The sequence below is a fragment of the Saccostrea echinata genome, unplaced genomic scaffold (genome assembly GCF_033153115.1).
Source record: "Saccostrea echinata isolate AGI-Se365-2 ecotype Australia unplaced genomic scaffold, CSIRO_AGI_Sech_v1 ptg000037l, whole genome shotgun sequence".
In the NCBI taxonomy this organism is placed as follows: Eukaryota; Metazoa; Mollusca; class Bivalvia; order Ostreida; family Ostreidae; genus Saccostrea; species Saccostrea echinata.
The window spans coordinates 1,997,727-2,010,000 of NW_026889786.1; the positions used below are offsets into that span (position 1 = coordinate 1,997,727).

At 31.2% G+C, this 12,274-nt stretch overlaps 1 protein-coding gene across 4 annotated transcripts in view; it reads left to right on the top strand.

Annotated features, from left to right (window-relative positions):
- Positions 1–12,274, top strand: part of LOC133200175 (caspase activity and apoptosis inhibitor 1-like) — a 327,434-nt gene that overhangs the window by 290,984 nt on the left and 24,176 nt on the right. For all 4 annotated transcript variants that reach the window (XM_061335953.1, XM_061335950.1, XM_061335952.1 and 1 more), the window contains 2 exons: positions 3,062–3,182; positions 8,414–8,575. In XM_061335953.1, coding sequence (XP_061191937.1) covers positions 3,066–3,182; positions 8,414–8,575 — 279 coding nt within the window. In that variant the 5' untranslated portion in view covers positions 3,062–3,065. The remainder of the gene's footprint in view (positions 1–3,061; positions 3,183–8,413; positions 8,576–12,274) is intronic.

Genomic DNA, 12,274 nt, shown 5'->3' on the forward strand with positions numbered 1-12,274 from the left:
CTTGTTGCTGGAATTTATTGAAGAGATAAATTTGATTTCAAATAACATTGGTATGAAAGTAATGACATATATAAAAAAGTAATGAGCTAAGACAACGGTAACAACAGGTTTAAACAACTGCAAAAAGAGCGACTCAAAGATTATGATGTCTTCATTAGTTCTCATTTGGCACCTGCAACAAATTGTAGAAGACAAAGAGTGGAGAAGTTTGAGTATTCAGACTTTCTAATGAAAAATGCCCATTGTTCTAGTTGTGAGTGTAATGGGAAAGACAATGTTTGTGGAGGAGTGGATTTTTTGGTAGCTGATAAATTATAGATTTATATATAGATTGTTTTGCTTTAAATTAATAATTATCCAAATCATTTTGTTTACAACTATTTTTTTAGGGGAAAAAATGATTCAAAAGTGTTTATGCATGTATAGTTGAATCAAAATTGAAGAAATTATTTTCTGGTGACTTTTATGAAATATATATCATAGTGAATCACTGAGGGTTTTAACCTGGTATATATTTGTCAAATGTATTTAAGTAAGGATTAGTGAGTCATAAACAAAATATTACTACTGAAGTGTAAAAATAAGTTCTTTTGATTATACTGCTTCTGTACAGTTTTAGTTAACCCCATTGGGTCCTGTGTTATTCTTATTAATGTGGTAATTTTAAACCATATGTCACACAGAAAATCAATTTTTTAATATGTTGTGAAGTACCATTTTTGTTAATGCACATTGAAAAAAAAAAATATTTGCTTGATAAAATTTATTAAAGCAGACTGTAATTTTACACTGATGTAAGGGTTCAGTATAAAAATCAATAAATTTTAGTTTTAAAACTAGGATACGATCATTAAGCAGTTATTATTAGGTTGAAAATTATATTAAAGTACAGAGAAATGACTCTTCAAAGTTGGGTAAATTTTAATTTGTTGATTAAAACTAGGTCATCATGAATTTCTGGGTCATCATTGGGTGTAAATAGTACATGTGACTCGGGCAGCCATCATCAAAATCTTATTCAAACTCTGTGTTAACAACATGGCTTTTGAAGGAAAAAAAAATAGAATTCAGAGACTGTTACAATTCTTACAACTTGATCTGATTAGGTGTTTCCTTATCTTTGAAAAGTGTGTCCCTTAAAGGCCTTTCTACTTATGCAAATAAATGACCAATAAAAGTATTAAATTCACAGAATACTTCTGCAGTTGTGCATATACTAAAAGGTCAAGGTTGTGTCAGGGTAACATCAGGATAAGGTCAATTACCTATAACAAAAATTTCTGGTATAGACAATTCAAGAATTAAACTGACATTTTAGCTTATTAGAATAAGCATAAGGTATTGTATTCTGACACTGGAAATTGTCTCAAATTACAGTTTACTGGTAGCACAAATTTGGCAAGCACTTCAGTCCAATGACGAACTCTTTAAGAACATGCTCAGTTTTTTTGCACGAAAAAGTAAAATTTTCATTCTAGAGATAAAAAGAGATGGCTGCTGGAAGATATACAGATCATAAAACAGACCTTGTTTGAAGATGCAGCTGATAAAATTGACCTTGTATTGAATTTGACTTGAAATTGATCAAAAAGCCTCACATACTGTCCCATCGGGGAATTTTTACCGAGGAATGTTTTTTTGTAATTTTATCTCCGATGCCAGTCAATCCCCTGACCATGCCAGAAACATGACCTTTCAAATTTGTGTAACACTCCAGTGGTACATCATTGAAAGCCACTTCAATCCCTGTTGGGACAGAGTTTTATTTGATAATAATTTTTTAAATGGAATATTTTGTTGCCCTAAGACAAATAATGAATCTATTGAAAAAGCAGAGGGCTTCATGTCTCACTTGGGCTCCGGGCTCCCTGGATACTTGGCTCTTCTTTTGAAACAAATGTCATGGCTTTTGTCTAAAAGCTTTTTAAATTAGACTTTGAATAATTGCCTTCGCAACATGTATCTTCTTTGCATATCAAAAGCTTTCTCTTTTTTTTTTATTTTTAATTGGAAACAAAAATTTAAAATCTGGAGTGGAAACAATTATAAAAAAAATTGTGCTTGTCAAATTCTTTCATGGAAACTCTTAATCAATTAATGGAAATAAGAGATTAGATGTTTTGAAAAAATGCTTTGAAAATAATTATTGAAACAGTTCTCTGTTTGCCAAAGCTTAAAGGCTTGCAATTTGATGAAAATCAATAATTAACTTCTAACAAAAATTAATTCATATCTGAATTGTATTATGAAAATATAATTTCCCTACAGGCACAAATTGAATTTATGGAATCAAAAATTTACGATCTTTGTTTGTCTGATAAAAGAATCAATAAATATTATAAAGTTCACTCTGGGTCTTTACAATGTGGATGGTATGCAGAACATAAATTGGACGTTTTTTTTTCTCCAAAAATAAAAATTAGTTTTTTGTATTATCTTGTTCCATAAAGCATTGTTTCAGACTTTGATTGAAAGCATCTGGCTGGTATTCCAATTGATAAAATTGGTGAAAAAACCTCTAGCATGCGGTCAGCTTGGAGTGAAGCATGAAATAAAATTTTAATCAGAATCCACCAACACTGGGTCCTTTAAACAGAATGTTTGCATAGTTTGTCAAAAGGAGGAATGCAGTACTCTGAAGTTGAGGTTTATTTAAGGATTTGAAAACATTAATGCACATTTAGAAACATTTTGCTAGATGGAGCTTTAAATATCTAGAACACGTGCTTATCATAATCTCTCCTCATTTTGATATTTTTTGAAAATAAAATATTTGTTGAGAAAGTCTTTGCTGTAGCCAAAAAAGACTTTGGATATATCATTGGTTTTAATTAATGGGTTTTCCAGTTATTGTTATTTTTGACACAATATGCAATTTGTTTATTACAAATTAAGACACCAGGCCACCCATCTGCTAATGGCCATGCCCAATACTTTTTCATTTTATCTCACTGGCATACAGTGATCATGGCATTAAACTACAGGGAATTAAAAAAGTTTCATTTTTATAGGGTGAAATTGGTTATTGAAGTTGAATGTCATATTTGTTCTATCTTTACAGAAATATGAGTGCCAAGAAAATGGTGGCCGATTCCACACAGGTTGACCCTGATCCCCTACTGGCCTCATCCAAACGCAAGAGAAGTTCACAAAAGAAGAAAAAACACCAGTCCACTAAAAAGGTATTTGTCATTGTGTTCCAAAATAAGGCATTACTTGAATAAAAGTATGACAGATACATTATAAAACAATTATAAAATGACAAAAAGCTAGGGCAAAAATGACAACCTTGACCACTTCCCACAGACATAAAATAATTCAAGTTCCACCTATCAGATTTTCATGTTTTCTTATAGACAGCAAATAAAATATTGACCATTAATATTATAATAAAGGAATCAAATAAACAGGGCCAGTTCCAGGTCACAGTTCAGAAAGTCGTAAGAAAATGTTAATATAATGTACATACAGTTATAATGATCTATTGGCAGTCAAAGATAGATGATCGTTTTATATCTTCTGATTTAGACATTCTGAGCAATTTTGCTTAGAGATGATTTTTTAATTCTGGTGAAGATTTCTTTGTTTAAAGGGATAGAAAAATTTTATACCTGTTGTATTTTCTGATTTTATTAATTTGTATATGATGAATTTGTCTTGAAAATTTAGTGTAATAATACATGTAATAAAAGTCTGGGGTTTTTTTTTAAATTAAGAAACAGAAACAACTATGCATTACAAAAACCATTTTATTTATTTACATGATATCTGTAATTCCCTATTCTTTTTATTTGTTTAAAAAAGTTGCATCAATTCTATTTTTAATTTAATACTAAAACTTATTTTTGATACAACACTTTCCCATTCTGTACCCAACTACTTTACTACTTTATGCAAGGTTTACTGGATTAAGATCCCCCCCCCCCCCCTTCACACCCAACTACTGTTTAAAGTATTTTAATTAGCTTGACACTAAAATGAGCTTCACTGTGCTAAATTTTGAACAAATTACCATTCCACTGAAGGAACAAGGAACTGGGTTTGGATGGGATAATGATATACCTTGGTTATGTTTAAACAAAAAAAACAGTGCACATTTATTCTTGGGATTTCAGTGGTCATTTGAAATATTTTATTGACACAAGTTAGGACTATTGTAATTAAGTTTCTCTTGTGAGTTCTGTTTTTATGTCCAGTCAGATGCTTTGAATGGCATGTGTACCTATGAATTTACATAAATGATCATGTTTCCTTTATAGATAGGTTTTGCTTCTGAAATACTAGTAAACTTCACCTATCAGATGTAACGTACATAACAATTTTAAATAAGAAATCTTGCAGAAAGTGAGAGTACTAGTGAAATACATGTATCTTTTCATCTGAGGTTTCAGGACAAGAAAGGTTTTTTTTTGAGAGGGGGTTTGGGGGGGTGCATTGTTCCAGAGGTACATTGTTGCTCAGGTTAACATTGTAGTCTGTGAGCATCTTGTTTTGATGTGAAGAATACAGGCTGTTACAGATGCAAAAAATAGCAATATATTGAGTAGCTCTCAGCATTTTTTTTTTATCCCATTTAAAACATGGTCACATCACCTTTCATATTAGAGAGTCTCACATATGGTAATAAATATAGATCATACCAAATATGTATTTATCTTTTTGTTTCTATATCTAAAGTGCATCCCTGAAACACAGATTGAGCAGGATTAGACAGCTGATCTATAGTATTGGATTGACTAATGGTGGCCAAGTTAATGGAAATGTTCAAATCAAAGACATGTGTGCCAGATTTTCAGACAGCATCCAGACGAGGGACTGACATACATCTGAAATATTCAAAATGTTCTCCAGGAAGACCTATCATTTTGAATTATCTTTAAAATTCATTTCACTATTTGTGGGTTTCCTACTGAGTTTGGTCCTTAGGTAGGAATGCCTCTGCTGTCATTCGTCAAGACAAAGATGATGTTTATCATTATTTGCTCTAATTGACATCATGGTTTTTACCTTTCTGTCTGAATTGGTTGAGACACACTTGATGAAAATAATTTCCTTTTTTTCAATTTATAAATTCAGTTGGGATTTATTTCATCTTTATTTAAGTACCCTTATTTTTCCTTGGAACGTCATTGGCAAGGATAGGTATAGACATCTTTTACCCTTACAGAAAAAAGTCAACAATAAGTAAAATGAAAAGAAATTAGAAAACGAAAAAGTTTAAGAAAAAGGAAACAAATTATCAAATTAATGTTCTTTGTGACTGGTGATGGGAATAATCGTCTATGATGCCTTAGATCAGAAAGGCCAAAGACAAATTATGTTCTTTATCCAAGACGATTAAATTGTTTTTGACGGTCTGTTTTGGCATAAAATTTAATCAATAACTTGGATGGTTTTTGCAGAAACTTTTTTAATATCCATTCTTCTGGACTGAGAGAACCAAGATTTATTATTTCATCAATATTTTCTAATTTGCACCCTGCATGCAGAAATTGTTATATTTGTCAGCTAAAAAAAAAAAAAATTCCCATTTCTCTTGCAATTTGAGTTTTGTTTTAAAATTTATTCAACTGAATTGAGAGTATTATTGCTGCTCAATTTATATAATTGATGTTGGAATTTTGAAATAAATCCCCAATCACATTGTTCTTGCTCTGCTTTTAAATCTTGTGCTTTGTTTGAATGCTGATAAAATTTCTTGATTCCATAGCACAGATGTTCCTTTCATGTCCTAGACAACAAATTTTCAAATAAACTTTTACATGATTATTCTTTTTGACAGCATTTCAAGCAGAAGTCACATTTTTGCTTGCATGAGCATTAATTTTTTTTTTCAAATTCTGGAAAATGGAAAAGATTTTAATTAACATGGAATCTGTCCATCCATCTTTGGGATTTAAGATAATAAGATTTATTTTTTTTATTTTCTCATTAGAGTTTCTTTTTTGTACTTTGATCGGAGATTAAAAAGACAAATTAAGCCTTCTATGTATCACTTTGGGTTTCAAGAATTAATCAGATTTTTATAGATGGGCATTGAATTTGCTGACATGATAGGCTAAGGCATCTATTGTATTTTATACTCACCACAAATGATAACATGACTCAAAGTTTAAGCATATAGAATATAAAGAAAGCAAACAAGTTCATCAGTTCAGCCTTTTTAAAATCAAACAAAACATTTATTTTGAAAAGCATTTAAAAGGCAGTTGTTAAGGTTTTGCCAAAGGTCAACGTGTCCAACAATTTATTTTTACAATAGCTCCAAAACTATGTGGTTTATAAAGTTCAAACTTTTACAGTTTATGAATATATCATTGATTAACAGATAGAAAGTATTACTTGATAACAAATACTTAAAGAAAGTATTTATCGAGAAAAATTCTTTTCAAAAAATGCAGATATTTTTTAAAAATACACCTAATTAATTCCGTACTTTAAGTGAAAGCCACCATTGCAGAAACAATATATGTTTATCAATGAAAGGCAAGTTGGACTTCGATAGCCTCTGGAAAGTTAATTGTTTTCCCTGTTTATTTTATCCAAATGTTAAGATTTGAAACCGAAAGTACATTGCAAATGGCGGATTTTAAAGGGGTCTTGTCTTTATACATGTCATGCTTTCAGTAACAGCCTTTCAGAGACCATTCACGTCCAACTTGCCCTTCATTGATAAACATATATTATTTCTTCAATGATGGTTTTCACTAAAAGTACAGAATTAAGCAGGTGCATTTTTTTAAAATATGCAAATTTTTTGAAATTGTTTTTTCTCAAAAAATATATTTTTTTAAATATTTGTTTTTAAATGTTACTTTCTATCTCTTAATCAATGATATATTTATAAACTGTAAAAGTTTTAACTTTATACCTCATATAGTTTTGGAGCTGTTGTAAAAATAAATTTTTGGGCATGTTGACCTTTGGTAAAACCTTAAGAACTCATTTTGAGTAGCTTCTCCTTTGTCATCTGAATTTTCAAACTTCAAATCCAAGAAAAGGTTGTGACCCACCAATCTTATTGCTATTTTCTATGTACAGTTTAGGGCTCTGAAGACAATCTTTGTTATGTCTATTCCTGTAAAACTTCTGCTATTGCACATCCCTAGCATTTTGGATACTCTTTCCTATAAACTCTTATACAGAATTATAATGGCTACAAGAATAAAGAAAATTATTCTTACAGGTCAATGAAATGTCTTGAGTTCTTGTATTGAAATAAATGAATGAAGAATTGGGCACTTATTGACTGTCACACAACATTAAAACACATTTAGCCATTGTTGTAATGGAGCAACTGGTACAGTGATACTATATACCTCTAAAAGTTTTCAGAATTTTGTTGGTAATGCCAAAGTTGTGAACATAGATGTAGAACAGGAATTTTGAACAAATAATTGTAAATCAATCCTAAACATATCCCCTTTTCTGCATCTGATCATTTAACCTTTTGCTCACTGTGCATTCATTGCTCTCTTTTCATTCATTCTTTCATTGGTATGGGTAGTCACCACTGATTCTGGCCCACCATGCAGTGGTATGGGTAGTCACCACTGATTCTGGCACACCATGCACTCTGATTCTTATCCATTGCTGTTCACCATTCTCTCACCTTGCTCTCTTTTCCAGTTGTTCATTTATTTTGCTTTATATTAAATTAAAATCACAATAAATGATTAAAATTACTAAAAGTACATGTAAAATTTTTTTTAAAAATCACTTTTTTTAAGAATACTAGAATTGACTTGGTATTTTGTTCACCTTGCATTCAACTTTGGCTCATGATTCACTGTCTATGCTTTTCAGCTTTTTACTCAAGCTTTGTTCAGTGCTCAGATTTGATTTTATATTCTGTTATACCATTCCATTTGCAAGGCTATATTCATCATTCACTATCTTTTTTTCACGTTTTGTACAGTAGTTATGTGAGGTAGTTGAACCTGAATAGAATCATACAAATTCAGGCCTTGCATTTACTCACTGTTTGTCCTTTGCTCTAAGAATTCACTCTGTTCACAAGATTTTATTCACTCTTCACTTGCTATTATAGAAAAATTTAAATTCATGGGGGTCAGTGTTCATGACAACCAAAATTTTAATGGGTATAAGGACATAATTTCATGGGTAACTCAAGTATACAGAAGATTCAATGGACTAATACATTTACAAGGTTAACATTCATTGGGATATAAATTTGTGGGCAAGGGTAACCCACAAAATCCATGAACATTAGTGAGTCCCTGTGAACAACAATGATTCCACGGTATTTATTCTCTGTATCCTCAACATGAGTAATGTGACATAGTCAAACATAACTGTGGCTTTGTTATTACTCCAAGTTTTGCTTGAGTTTTTAAGTTCCAGTTAGTTTATGAATTTAGTATGAATCAATTCTCCACCATTTTTAATTCAGAAAAAGTCCAGCAAAAGTGAAGAAGAAGATTCAGATTTGGACTTGGATAAGGAGCTGTTTTCCATTGGAGCTTACCTCAACAACAGGCAGGAGATGGTAGAGCAGATGTTCCACAGCCTCAGAGGGGCCACACTAAAGAGACATATTCCTGATATTCTAAAGGTAATATATATATATAGAAAAAAAGAAAGTGAGGATTTCTTATGCCAAGAAGGTGCAAGTGAGAACAATTATTCATTTTGAATATTTTGTTGCATTTTACCTTAAGCTCATGCATCCAAGAACATGGATACCCAGTGTAATATGTCAATCCTTGATATCTCAAACACTGTGGGAGTTTTAAGAAAATTTTGAGATGTTTGAAATTAGCACTTATAGCAAGGTGGGAACAGCAAACTCCCTTTGAGTCATCCCTGGTGTTTGATATATTGAAGTTCAGCCATCAGAATAGTTTTCATGTCTATATAAGGGCATAAAATTACCAATTACTGTAGATCACTAAATTTTTGTGAACCTTATTTTCACGAGATAGACATTAATTAACCCTTTATTAGCAAGACAAAATTTTTACGAATTGTGGTTACTGCTTTTTCTAATCTTTTGGAATACTAATATATGCAAGAACAATATTTTCGCGAGCACACTGTCTCACGTAATTATGCGGAAATAAAGTTTTCATGAATAAAAAGTGATTTACAGTATCAGAATTAAAAACATGTGAAGAGAATTATGTATTTTTATTGTGAGTCAAATGTACATGATGTTTACCATATTTGATTGAAATTTGACACAAAACTTGTTGTCTAGTAGTCAAGAATGAGAGAAGAAGGGACTGTATCATTTGGGGATAAAGGTAAAGGTCACTTATGATAAATGAACTTTTTTTGTTAAATTTTGAACTTCGTTTTTAGAACATGGGTAAGCAAAGGAAAACGAGAAGTAGATTATTTTGTTAAAGAACTCTATATATCTTATAGGCATATTCCTGCTCTCATAATAGTGAAATTAGTTTTTAAATTTAATAAACTAAATCAGAATTAGCAAAATGTACTATGGATTTGAAACAAATAATTTGCATTTTTTGTCTCTATGACACCACAAACTATTGGGGTTTCCATTATTTTTAAAAGAGGACAAAAATGCACAAGGCTTAAATTTTTCAATTTCGATTGTACAGTAGTATTCACAGTGCTCAATCTTGCTCAGGTACTATATTCACACATTTCACTGATATTATCATTCTACACATTACATCAAAAGGTCAAGTCAGTACTTGTGTACTTGATATTCTCAATCAAAATTTATACATAAAATGCAGTTTTCTTTCAAAATCAATTTGAATTGAAATCAGTTAAAATTTTGAAATTTCTTTTTGATGTCTTATCTAACGTATGATGTCATGTTTGAGGAAATTTTTTAATGTTTTGAAGTGACCTGCAAACATTACCCTGCATGGTTTAGAACAAAATTAAAGATTTCTCCATCAAAGTTTGTTTTTGGGGGTAGATATTGCCCAATACAGGATATATTGGGGGGGTGGGGGGGGGAGCTCAGAAAGTTAAATGTTCCTTCCTAACCCTTAGACTAAGATTTACATCAGAGTTGGAATTGTGTCAGAGAAAGATACCTATAATATAGGTTTTTAGATCACTTGGTCAAAGAATTACTTTACATTAGCACTTTTTAGTGTATAGCTTAATCAGTTTTGTAGCTGTGAACTTAAAATTGTAATGAAAAATGAATCACTCATTGACAAGCATTAAAGCACTGTTTTAAATGTGATAATTATATAAATAACATAACTTAAGTAGAGTGTAATTGGTTTTGCTATAAAGAATGTGTCTGTTATTTTCAAATTAACACATAATTTACCAAAATCAATACAGGTAAGTAAGAATTCTGCTTTATTCTTGTGTTTTTATTATGATATGGTTATCCAAGACATCCAGAATTTCAGCAATTTCAAAAGCTGGAAATTCAGTGGCACCTTATTTAATATCCTAGCTGCCAATTTTGGCCTTTTCAAACACTCAACAGAAATGATTGACCTTTTTGACATGAGATAATAATTGGAATGAAGCTTACTCACTCCTGCATGACAAAATATAATATGCAGTTCAACTCTGGTTTGAGCTGAACGGCCATTGTCATTTGACATGCAAAGTTAAGAACATTCAAACGAGTCCTGCTAGATGTCCATGCAAGGTTATTTAGGCTATTGATCAGCGTCCATTGGAAGTAGTGAAAATGCAATGCATACATATCATTTGTAAAAGTTATAGGATAAAACTTAACTTGTCTCTTAATCTTATATTATCCTTGGTGTATGCATTTCAAGTGGGTTCGGGGAACACTTTTATGTTAGTTAAAATCTCATTAGCAAGGAAGACTGAGGGAAAGAATTGGTCAATTCCCTGTTTTTTATTTTGGTCAGTGTGAAGAAAATTGATGATGGTCCAAACTGAAAAAGAGAACTGGAATCCAATTATTATGTCCAATGAATTATTTGCTCCTTGTATGTGAAAAATCAGATTGAATTTTATCATGTAACTCTTACTGTACACTACAAGGGTTCTGAGCACATTTTTATGTCCCACTATTGGAGATAGTCAGGGGCATATAATTTTTTGGTCTTTCCATCTTTCTGTTTGTCTGTAAAAAAAAATTTAACCACCACCATAATTTTTGAACGGTTTGTGCTAGGGCTCTCATATTTCATGTGACAAGACCTTTCTTTGGGTACAAACATTTTTGATGTAATGACCTTGGAGTTTGACTTATTTTTCAAAACTTAAACCTTGGCCATAACTTTTGAACACACTTGGTGCTAGGGCTTTATATTTTTCATGTGCCTTCCTTTCAACAAGACCTTTCTTTGGGTACCAGATTTTTTGACCTTCTGACCTTGGAGTTTGACCTACTTTTGAAAAACTTAAACTTTGGTCATAAATAAGCATGAGTTACATGTATAAGCTGCCACACAGGGGTATCTGCATTGGTTTTTCACATGCACATTCTTTTCTTATTTTTATTTATTTTTAAATTTGAGCATCCTAAATTCATTGACAGATATTGAAATAAAAAAAATGTCCCTGACAATTTTTCATAATTATATTCTATATATTTAGCTCAACTGAGCTATAAGCATACTAATAATATAATAACAGCAGGGACAAGGTGCATCATGCATCAAATAGCCCATAGACTTAAATGCTCACCTGAGTCACATTTCTCCTAATGTAGAAATAAATATATTTACCCACCCTATGATTTGGATAAACTAGAATCTAGACTACTTAAGGAAGCTTAAATGCAAGGTCTGTCTTTTTCTTGAGAAGATTTTAATGTGACCCACCTTGTATTTACTATTTTTATGAATTGTCTCCAGTCCTTTATTTTTTAAATCACCTTTGTTCAAGGAATGGTCTTAAGAAAGTTTGATTCAAATTGGAAATGTTGGAGAAATTGAAAATGTGAAAAATTAAAAAGAGAGACCAACAATAGATGGGTGACAAAAGAATTTTGATGAGAAATAAATTACATACTGGGAATTTCAGTACAGGTGAGCTTAAAAGTTTGTGACACTCTCTTCCCCCTTTCCTCTCTTTGATTAAATATGATTAAAAATATATAGATAAGTTTTTGCACAACTCAACAGGTAAATTATACTATTAAAAGAATGCATGGCTAAACAAAACAATTAGTTTACATGTCTTATTAAAATTTGATGATGCCAGATTATTTGTGATAAAAAATGTGAGGGATTTAATGTTTCAAAATTATGAAGTGTATAAGACATTATTTATCAGTCATGCAGTTATTTTTAAGTGATTAAAAAGGTCAAGCAGACAACATCACATT